The 11,878-nt window shown below is 44.5% G+C and overlaps 1 protein-coding gene across 1 annotated transcript in view; it reads left to right on the top strand.

Moving 5' to 3' along the window:
• Positions 1-4,787, top strand: part of Upf3a (UPF3A regulator of nonsense mediated mRNA decay) — a 17,416-nt gene extending 12,629 nt beyond the window's left edge. Inside the window, exons 9-10 of the mRNA XM_015483918.2 lie at positions 542-702; positions 1,112-4,787. Coding sequence (XP_015339404.1) covers positions 542-702; positions 1,112-1,415 — 465 coding nt within the window. The 3' untranslated portion in view covers positions 1,416-4,787. The remainder of the gene's footprint in view (positions 1-541; positions 703-1,111) is intronic.
• Positions 4,788-11,878: the final 7,091 nt, after the last annotated feature.

The following is an 11,878-nucleotide window of genomic DNA, read 5'->3' as shown; positions in this document are numbered from 1 at the left end:
AAAAAAAAAAAAAAAAAGAACTGACAACCATAGATGTTCTAAAGAACAGACCTGTGGGTGACAAGAAGGGGAATGCTCAGAGTTCCACCACCAAGAATGGTGATCAGTGAGTGTCAGAGCCTGCGGGCATTGGCGCTTCATACCACCTGAAGGCCAGAAGTGGTCTGGAGACTGAGGGCAGTATGTGCTCATGGGCCAGGCTGCAGTGGTCTGACCCTTCTCAGTGTCCCCCCATTGTTGAGCGAGTGTGGCTGTGTGTGTGTGAACATAAAACCAGATCATGGTGGCTGTTCTTTGTGTAATGTTCTTTTATTGCTAACATGAGCATCTTTTCATTACAAAACATCATTTTTCATAACTATAGAATATTTCATTGACAGATCCACTGTGTGTTGAACCAAAAACCTGCTTTTTGTACCTCTGGTTTAATTCTTTAGCTATTGAAGCATTTGGGCTTAATATTGATATGCATTTTTAATTATTTAAGTTTCTTTTGTAATATGCTCTGGAATGCTGATTTGTTAACGTTACAATTTCTCAGCTTCTTAAGAAACCAGAAAAGGGAGAGGAATCAACCACTGAGAAACCAAAAGAAAGAGGAGAAGAAGCTGGTGTTGGAGATGGCAGGCGGGAAGCCCACGCCCCCTGCACAGTGAGGAAAACCAGGCTCCTGGAGAGCCTGCCGGAGGCGCTCAGGGAGAAGTGAGTGTGAACTTTCCCACCACCCGTGGCATGGACTCACAGTGTCAGCATGTGTGTCATGTGTTCTGGGAGTCTGGAGAGTGCTGCTCTCGTGCCTTTGCTCAGTCTTGCCAGGAGCATGGTGGACATGGGGCCTTTGGTCAGATTGCACCCAGTCAGCCTTCACTCAGGCCTGCAGGCACTGCCTCCACGGGCTGTCCTCCTGTCAGGTTTGCCTGTTTGTTCTTCCAGCACCCCGTCTAGCCCAGTGTTTCCTGCTGGCCAGGTCTTGGTGGTAGAGAAGTAGATCTTCGGTGCTTGGTCCTCCTGTTCCTGCTTCCCCTTGCCCTTGCCTCCTTCCTTACCCCTCTGCATGGTTCTGTGGAGGAGGCTGAGGTGCAGAGGCAGCGTCTGTGTTGTTGGCCCACAGGTCACAGGATGACAGTGATGGAGAGCAAAGGGACCTGGAGAGAAGACCTCGGGGGAGGGAAGCTGAAATGCTGAGGTGCCACCTGGACAGCAGCAGAAAACATGGTGCTCACTCTGAGTTTGCCAGGTTTGCCAGGAGGAACGAAGATGAGCTGAGATGGGTCCGAGGGTCCACCCAAGATAGAGGGAAGAAGGGGCGCCAGGACGGGGGCATCCCCATGGAGACGGCAGAGAGGCTGGCCAGGGAGAAGGAGGACAATGGCCTGGCCCCCAGGAAGGAGCGTCTGGGAAGCAAGGTGCTCTGAGCCCCTGGGCTGGTCCTCCCGCAAAGCTCTGCTCTAGGGCATCCCTGTACTTTTGCAGTCTCATGACTGCGTTTTCCAAATTATCTTATTAAATCAAACAAGGAGAATCTGCCTAGCGTGTAGCGTTCCTGCCTGGTGTGCAGCCTTCCAGGATGGGTCTCCCACCGCATGAGGCCCCCACCCGTGGATTCACTTGTCATGGTCTTCTGGAGATCTCGCTCTCTTGGGGCACATCAAACCTGCAGTGAGCACAGGGCAGAGCCCACCGTCTCCTCAGAACCAAGTTGCTTTTCACCAAGAAAGCTGTCTTGTTTAGTCCAAGCTAGACATTTAACCCACTGACTTCAGAGTGAGACCCTAGCATTTACCTTTCAGACAACAGGAGAGCACCAGTGGCATGCACACGGCCTCCGAGCACCCAGTGGACATGGTGTTGGGTCCCGCTCAGCCCAGTGACAGCTTCTCTTTCTTTCACTTTTTTTTTTTTTTTTTTTTGGTGCTGGGGATTGAACCCAGGGTGCCTTACCACTTAGCTACATTCTTAGCCCTTTTTGTTTTTCATTTTGCAATAGGGTGCAAGTTGCTGAGGCTGGGTCTCCAGCTCATGATTCTCCTACTTAAGCCTTCTGAGTTGCTGGGATTACAGACCGCTGTGCCCAGCTGAATTTCACTTTTGTTTGGTCGCATTTTCCCAGAGAAGCATTGGTACTGTATTGGTAACAGAGCTGGGTTCCACGTCCACACTTGCCCAGCCTGCTAAGCAACTTGACTGTCCTCTGTCTCTGGTTTGGCATTTTAAGAATATGAATGGGAATTTGATGTGTGACCTCGGAGACAGGCTGTCTCCATTCCATTCACTTGCAATCCACTGGAGCTGAATGTTGGTGATGTTCATTTGTCATGTTTCAGGAAAGACCAGCCTAAGACCCAGAGGAGAGCTTCATGCATGACAGTCTTATACTACTTGACATTTCTGTAGACCCCTTAATCTCAGGGGACAGCCATGGGCCTTTTTTGAGAGAGCACCTTCACATGCTTCCCTCCTAGCTGCCTGTGTAGGCAGTGGTGGTAGCTGTTATATTTTAGCCTTCAGCGGCCCACAAGGCCTGCCCCAACATGGTGTGGTGAGGCGCTTTGGGGTGACAGTTGCTACTTAGGAGGCCAGGATGCAGACACCACCCTGGGGAGGACGAGGCCCGGAATGCAGACCAGGTGCCTGCTGAGCCTCTTCCTGTTCTTCTCACTGGTCTAAAAAGAAGTCATGCTAAACTCTTGGGGTAACTTCCGGGGGCCCCACACCCAGCCCGGCACTAGGTCATGGTGAGCACTGTGTCTTAAGAGAGGAGAGCTTGTCTGCGGGTCATTCAGGTCACATGTGGGGCCCCTGGTGGCCAGGAGGGTGCTGGGCAGGGAGTCTGCTCCTGGGGCTCTGGGCTGTGAGGGAAACAGGATTTGTCTCCTCCCTGTTGCTCCAATGTGGTGGAAAGCTGGCTGGCCTTGGTATCCTCGGCCGTAGTCATGTACTATGGCTGTGCACCCTTGTGCCCTGACATGGTTGCTTTTCATGTCCTCAGTCCTGCCTGCTAGTGGAATTAAATCAGATCAAAACACAAGGGTAGTTGTCTGACACAGCAAAATTCATTTGCAGCAATCAAGGAGACCACAGAGAATCACTACCAGAGCCATGACTTCCACAGGTCAGGCAAGCTTGCAGGAGGCTGCGTCACATGCACAGTGGGAGATCCTGCCTTCCTCCCTTGTGGTAGAAATGAGGCTGTAGTTCTTCCCTGGGAGGACATTTGGTGTTACCATGAACTGAAGTTGGTGTCTGCCGCAGCACATACTCTTAGGGTAGCTAGTGGAACATTATTTTTGAAAAACATCTTGGGCTCATGCCGCTGAACAGGAGAGGCTACATTCGGCTTTCCCAGGCTGCTGCTCCGCTAACAGAAGCAGAAGGGCCTCGCCCTCCTGGGTTGCTGCCCTTGGAAGAGTGATTGGCACTTCAGCCAATCACAGGTGGGATGGCAGCCGAACCTGCCAAGAGCTTGCCCTCAAGCAGGAAGGGGTACAGAGGACTCAGGCTATGGCGGGAGCAACAGCAAAAAGAACCAAGGGCTGGTCCCGAGAAGAGGCAGGAGGCCGAGTGAGCCTGCAGACCCCTGTGCAGACACGCTGGAATGGGCACCACAGGGAGGAAGTCATCCCTGGAACCTGACCTGAGAAGAGAAGTGGATCTGGTTTCTTCAGCAGCCATGGAGGGGGAGGGGGAAGGGGGGAGGGGGAGCAGTCTTCCTGGGAATGGAATAAAATGTTCATCGTTCACCTTTCCTAGTAGTAATTTGGTCAGATTGGAAAGCAGAAAAACTTGAATGAGATGGGAGGACATTGGTATTGCCTCCGCGAATTCAGAAGCTCTTTGATCTGCTGTCAGTACCCACTCTGGCTGGCACAATGGCCACACCTGTAACCAGCAACTGGGGAGGCTGAGGCAGGAGGGTTTCAAGTTCAAGGCCAGCCTCAGCAATTTAGTGCAGCCCTAAGCAACTTAGCAAGATCCTGCCTCAAAACATTAAAAAAAAGGGGGGGGGGGGCGGGGCTGGGCATGTAGCTTAGACATCTCTAGTTCCAAAATAATGACAACACTACCACCCACTCTGGGTTTGCACATCCACAGGCCTATTAGCCTGTTGGGTTCTGCCTTCCTGGCTTTCCCTGTCCTCTGGGCTGGGCCCACCATAGCCCTTGTGAAGCCTCCACGCTCCTCTCTCCCACGGGGACCTTCGGGCTGTATGATTCCTTAGCTCTAACCACAGTCCCTTGGGCAATTTGGTTACTGCCTGGATGAAAACGGCCCATGTTTTCCAAGGCTGTGCGTGGCTGGAAAGGAGTGGCCAAGACAACATATTACTGGGGATAGGACGCTGACAGCATCTAGAGACTGGCTTGAGTCTGAGGCACTTTCATTCTGTGTGATGTACCTCTCTGAAACCACTTTCTACAGTGCTTCTCCCTTTCAGTGAGAGTTTTAAATGTCATATATGTTTAGCAGTGTGCTTTGAACAATTTATTAAATGAAATTTTTTGTTGCTATGGATTTAAAGTCCTAAATTTAGGGTGCTTTTTCTACAGAGAATTTTATATAATAAAATACTGCATTTAAAATGGAGATAGAAAAAACAGTAGAATGAAACAAGACATTATTACTGTATGTATATATGTGATTACACAACTAATATTATTCTGCAACATGTACACTAAGAAAAATGAGAAATTATATCCCATCTATGTATATTAAAGTGCATAAATACAAAGAAAAATGGGTTTCAGTTCCCTGAATATTTTGATTAAATCCATTTCCTTATTTTGAAAGTTTGTATTTGTCAAAACGTCAATAAGTTTTTGTTTTTCACTAAAAAGCCTGGGGCTGTTGGATGCGAGTCCATTTGGGCATAGCCACATGCCTGTTATTGACTCCCGGGTCCTGGGAGTCTGTGGGAAGCGGGGGGAATAGGGTGGGATAGTGGATGTGTAGACCATCCCTGTGTGAATGAATGTGACTTTCCAAGAGCAGGAACAGCCCCTCTGGCATAGCTGCTGACCCCGCTGGGTATCAAAGTTTTAGTCAGAGCCTGTTGATAGCCAGGAGTGAGACTGGCAGCTCCCACCCACAGCAGGGAAACAGCCGGAAAACAGCCTGTGGCCTCTTGAGACAAACATCCCTCAGGGTCAAATCGGAGGATGTCACCAGGGCCACAAACAGTGTGAAAGACCAGGGAATTCAGGACTGTAGGGAAATTACAAATTCCTCCCAGTGCTGAACATAAAGGGTAAAAATGCAAACAAATCTCTAAATGGAACTTGGGACTTGCCAGGCAGGCACTGAAATAACTCATTATGCCTCATAGGCCAGAAATAGCCACAGCACCTCTATGTGAAGGTTGACCAGCAGTTCAGAAGGAGCAGAGCCCTGACTGGGGTGGAGGTGTGTGGGACACTCCAACGGGGGCAGTACACCAGTCCCACTGGCCCTTCCTTGCCTGCAACAAAGGCTCTGCCCTTGCCACTCTTCTGTGCTTTGTACCTACCCCTGTCAGGCTAAGCAGAGACGGGTCTTGCCAGAAAATGGAGCATAGGAGAGCTGGTGCTGGGAGCAGTCGACTTCCACACCAAGGACCCTGGCACTTCACTAATTCATGTCGCAAAACTGAGGGCACATATGCGTTTCAAGGGGAGGAGTACAAAGAAGAAAGAAAAATCACTAGGGTCAGTAGTTTGGCACAGAATATGGTCAGTGTGTTGCTTAAATATCCAAGGGGTTCTTGTTGCTTCTTAACCGTCTTAAAGCAGCCTGAAATCAGTGGTGGCCCTTGTGAGGGAGATGCAGGTGCCAAAAGTGCCCACCAGACTTCAAGACTTGTAGGGATGGTGGGAGAAACAATGCGCTGCTCTCTTCCCTCCTAATTCTGGCCAAGGACCAAACTGTACTTTCGTCACCACCTTGAGGACACCCTGGGAAGGGAATCAGCCTCTTTAGCACAATGAAAACAGTGTATTTTGTCGGGAAAAGGCCCCTAAAATATATGTTAATCCTTCCACGGGATACACCACCTCCCAGGGAAACAATTCCATACTGAGGCCTTTGCAGGCCTGATGTAGGCCCCTGGCACTGCTGGTGGCCCTGCTGTCACTCCCCATAGCCCTTGAGCTCACTGGAGAGGCTGCATTATCCACTTTGTATCCCAGAGCCTGAAGCTTTTTCTACCACAGCAGGTCCTTAAAAATGCCTAACAAGAGAATAGACCGAGGCTTGTTCCACTCCAGATGACACCTCTGGTCAGAGCAAGGAGAGGGCCAATTATTTGCCCTCTGGCTATGGTTCTACCATGGTTCTGAACTGTGGCTATCTGCAGGAGCACTTGAAGGCATCTACAAACTATGCAGGATTGTGCTTGGCCCCCAGAGATTTCACTGGCGTGGCTGTGGGGAGCTAGGAATCAGTTTTAAAAATGCTCCAGTGATCCAAGGTGCAGACAAGGTTCAGAACTATGAATGTGGCTGGGTATAGGGGTACACACTTGTCATCCCAACAACTGAGGCAAGAGGTTCACAAGTTCAAGGCCAGCCTCAGAAATTTATCAAGACCTTGTCTCAAAATAATAAGAAAAAGGATTGAGGATGTAGCTATGTGGTAAAGCTCCCCTGAGTTCAATCCCCAGTACCTAAAAAGAAAAAATGAAAAAACAAAAACACCACTGTGTGCCTCTCTCTCTCCATGAGGAAATGCTGGGTTTCATCTCTGAGAAAGCTGTACATTCCAGAAATTACATGCTGGTCTGTGTATTCAGCTGGTGCTTACTGATTCCCTGCAGTGTCCATGACACAAGACAGTTGCTCAAAGCCAAAAGAAAGAATTAAGATCTCAGTAAAGGCAAATACATAGGTAATTACAGAAGTTGGCACTATTGTAGCAATAGTTTTGTGAGGCTTGTGCATTTCACAGAATGGTTAGTGTATGCTTTGGGGCACATAATGTATAAATAGGTAACTTCCCCCACACAGTGGCTGAAAGGAAGGATGGAAGGCTGAAAAAGAAAAGGAAGGCCGGTTCAAATCCAAGTTCAAGTGTTCCAGCTCCAGGGTGTTCAATGCAATTCCCATGGCAACCACAAAGAAAAGGGCTACAGAATATACACAAAAGGACACAAGGAAGAAATTTAAATGTTTCATTATAAAAAATCAACTAAACATCAAAGATAGTGCTGCAGGAAATGAGGGACAAGAAAACTTTATAGAAATCAAAAAGCAAAATGACAGGAGTCCCTCCGTGTTGGTGATTACATGTAAGGTGAATAAGCATTCTAATGAAAATACAGAGCTGGGGGTGGGGCTCAGTGGTAGAGTGCTTGGTTACCTGTATGAGGCACTGGGTTCTATCCTCAGCGTCACATAAAAATACTTTATAATGAAAATACAGAAATCAGCAGGCTGGATTTTTAAAAAGATCCAATTATATGCTGTCCAGAAGAGATTCATTTTCAATCCAAAGACACAAATAGATTGAAATCAATGAAAAAAGATACTCCACTCAAATAGGAAACACAGATGAGCAGGGTAGCTATACTAATATCAGATAAAACAGACTTTAAATCAAAAAGGTTACAGGAGACCAAGAAGGACTTTATATAGTAAGTTTCAATACACTCAGGCTACATGACAAGCACAGACCTAAGGATAAGTGTGTAAATCACACCTAATGACAGACCATCAACACACATGAAGAAAAGATGACAGAAAGAAGGTCAACCCCCCTATAATGTGTAGATAAAGCAGACAGAAGTGAGGAAATGGCAGCACATGAACAACACAGCAGATGAACTGGGCTCAGTGAACGTCTGATGGGGACACCGGGAACTAAGGCTTGACGTTCTGTGTCTCTGCTTGGGAAGGGAGAGGCAGCTCTGAGAAGAGTGTCAGGCTATCTGGAAGGAGCAAAAGAAAGGAGCTGGGTTTATGGGCTTGTAGGGTTGCTGGGCTTAGGAACACTGCTGGTGTGCTCTGGCCTGTGCAGGCACTTTAGCCAAGTACCCTTGCCCTGTGGTGATGACATCAAGTTAACAAAACACCCTGGCTCCGATGATGAGCCTGGTGCTCCTTGAGGGTGGAGAGATGGCATGCATCTAGCATCTGACAAAGTGAGCTACAGTGGGACATTGAATAGCTGTCAGGCCATGAACCAAGGCCCAGAGGTGCATCTGCCCTCTCTGCCCATAGTAGTCCCTGAGCATCTCAGATCACAATAGCAACAATGCGTATGTTTTTCCCAAGTGCATGTGGGACTTTCTCCAGGATGGATTATGTGTCAGGCCAGAATTAAAGTGTCAGTAAACATAAAAAACAAATATCATGCAATGTATTATCTCAGATCAGGTAGGACGGAGTTAGAAAACCATAAAAGTAAAAAAAACAAAAAACAAAAAAAACAAAAACAAAAAAACAAACAAAAAAAAACCCACCATGAAGTAAAACTAGAAAATTTATAAATTTGTGGGAATTAACACACTCTGAAAATAACAATGGATCAAAGACAAGTCACAAGACAAATTAGAAAGTACTTACAGATGAATGAAAATTACAACACAACAAGCAAAACTTACGCAATGCTGTAAAAGAAGCGATAAAGGGGAAATTTATAACTACAAACATTAAAAAGCAAGAAAATCTCAATCTACAATCTAACTTTACAATTTAAGGAACTTGAAAAAGGACAAACTAAACTAAAAGCTAACAGAAAGTAAGAAACAATAGATTAAAGCCGAAAAAAAATGAAATAGAAAAGCAACAGGAAAAAAATCAATGAAAGAAAAATGATTCTTTGAAAATATCAATAAAATTGAAAAGTCTTTTTTATGAGGACTCAAAGAAAAAATTAGAGTAGATTAAAATTCCTAAATCTCAAATCAAAGTGGGAATATTTCACTCATTTCTTACAAAATAAAAAGAATTTTAAGAGAGTACTATGAACAATTGTATACCACCAAATTGGACAACATATTTGAAATGGACAAATTCCTAGAAACACAAAACCTAGCAACACCAAGTCACAAAGATATAGAAAATCTGAATAAATCTATAATCAGTAAGCAGACTGAATCAAATTCTCTAAACAAAGAAAAGTCCTGGACCTTACATCTTCACTGGTGATTCTACGAAACATTAAAGAAAAGCTGAAAAGGAAGATCATGTTGTTCTCAATTTCAAAACAAACTGAAGATGAGAAATACATTCTAACACATTTTATGAGGCCAGCCTTATTCTGATACCAAAGCCAGAAATCACAACACAAGAAAATTATAGACCAATATCCAACATCATCAGGAATGAATACTGATGCAGAAATTCTCAACAAAATACTAGCAAATCCAATTCAGCAACACATTAAAAGAATTATGCACCATGACAAAGCGGTATTTATTCCTGGAATGCAAGGATGGTTTATACAAAAACTGATCAATGTAATACATGACATTAGCAGACCAAAGGAAATGAAACAGTTGATCATCTCAATCAATGCAGAAAATCACATAATAAAACACCCTTTTATGATGAACACATTCAACAATCAATAGAGGGAAACTACCTCAACACAATAAAAAACAGGTATGAAAAGCCACAGTGAGTATCATACTCATGGTGAAAGACTGAAAACTTTAAGAAACCATGCAAGCATTCCCACCTTCACAATTCTATTAAAGTAGTAGTGAAAACTCTAGCTTGAGCAATTAGGCAAGAAAAATAAAAAGAAGTAAAATTATCTTTTGCTTATATAGATTTTATATGATTTTTTTTAGAACAAGGGCTTGCTATGTTGCCTAGGCTGGTCTCAAACCCATGATCTTCAACAGCCCAAGTAGCTGGGGTTACAGGGATGCCCAAGTCCAGGCTATATGATTTTATATATATAGATAACCCCCAAATTATCATAAAACCCTGTTAGAACCAACAAATTCATTTAGCAAAGTATAGGGAGACAAAGTTACATAAAAACTGGTTGCATTTCTTAATGAGAAATCTGAAAAGCAAATTACAACACCAATTCCATAACTACAACATAAAAGTATGTAGAAAGTAAGTTAACCAAAGATGTGAAGGACTTAAACATTGAAAACTACATAGCAATTGAAAACATCACTGAGAGAAATTAAAGATGACATAAATAAAGAGAAACACATCTCATGTACATGAATTGGAAGACAATTTTTCTTTTTTCACTATCCAGGACTGATCCAAGGAGTACTTTACCACTGAACGACACCTCCAGCCCTTCTTCTTTTTTAATATTTACTTTTTAGTTGTAGTTGGACACAATACCTTTGTTTTATTTATTTAATTTTTTAATGTTTATTTTTTAGCTATAGGTGAACACAATATGTTTATTTTACGTGGTGCTGAGGCTTGAACCCAGTGCCTCACACATGCTAGGCAAGCGCTCCACCTCTGAGCACATCCCCAGCCCTTATTTATTTTTATGTGGTGCTTAGGATTCAACCTAGGGCCTTGCACGTGCTAGGTGAGTGCTCTACCACTGAGCCACAACCCCAGCCCTCTAGCCCTTCTTATTTTGAGACAGGATCTCAGTAAATTGCCAAGACTGATTTCAAACTTGCAATCCTCCTGCCTCAGCCTCCATGTAGTTGGGATTACAGGTATGCACTACCCATTGGGCTGGAAAACGATACTGTTAAGCTGTCAATCATATATAAAGGAACCAAGAAAGTCAATACATTTTCCTAAAAAGAAAATGTGTCCTAAAACCCAAGGCATCTCAAGGGAACTCAAATAGTCAAACTTAGAGAAAAAAAGATCAGAGCTTGAGGACACACTCATTCTGATTTCAAAACGTATTATCAAAAAAAAAAAAAAAAAAGGTAATAAACCGTACAGTATTGGCATATAAACAGACATACCAATGGAACACATAGCTCCCCACTCTCAGAAAACCCTTGCATATATGATCAAATAATTTTTCACAAGGGTGCCAAGTCCACTTAAGAGGAGATAGTCCCTTCAATAAATGGTGCTGAGAAAACTGGATGTCCACATGCAAAATAGACTGAAGTTGGACCCTTATCTAATGTCACATACAAAAGCTGATTCAAAGCATATCAAGACCTGAGCGCAATACCTGAAAGTATTGGAAGAAAACAGCATAAATGTTTAGGACACTGGATTTGACAATGAGTTTTTGGATATGATACCAAAGGCACAGGCAAGTAAAGGAAAAACAAAGCAACAGAACTTCATAAAAATTAACTTGTTTAGAGGATGTTATTTCCTAGATTTTATTGTAAATTTGTGTCCTAAAACAGTGTTTATTTTACTTTTATACATTGCATTTTTGTGTTTACATTGTTTTATGTATTCACAGTATATTAAACTGTGACATTTAAAACTTTTTGTAAGCATTTAAAGTAAAATTACAGGCTTGGGATTGTGGCTCAGTGGCAGACCGCTTGCCTAGCATGATTGAAGCACTGGATTTGATTCTCAGCACCAAGTATCAATAAATAAAATAAAGGTCCATTGACAACTAAAAAAAAAAAAAAATTAAATGCAGTAAATTTAAAAAAATAAGCTTCAAAAGTCAACTGTTATCAGGGTAGGGGCAACTCACAGAATGGGGGTGGGGAACACCTGCGGATTTGAACCTCTAAGGGCTTGATACCCAGAATTCTTATAACTCAACCACCAAACCTCAACGACTGGATTAGGAAAAGGAAAACGGGTTTGCATGACTACTTCTGAGGCTCTGGCCTGAGAGTGGCCGCAGGCCTGCCGAGGTGCTCGCCTTCACGTGCCCTGGACGCACCCCAAAGGCGCGGCACAGGGGGCCGAGCTGCCCAGCGGCCGGCCCAGAAGCGCGGGCACCGCAGGGCACGTGCGCACGCGGCGACGCCGGCGCT

This window comes from Marmota marmota, unplaced genomic scaffold, assembly GCF_001458135.2.
Source record: "Marmota marmota marmota unplaced genomic scaffold, marMar, whole genome shotgun sequence".
Taxonomy (NCBI): Eukaryota; Metazoa; Chordata; class Mammalia; order Rodentia; family Sciuridae; genus Marmota; species Marmota marmota.
Note: the sequence above shows the minus strand (reverse complement) of the source record. Positions and strands in the feature narration are given on the sequence as shown.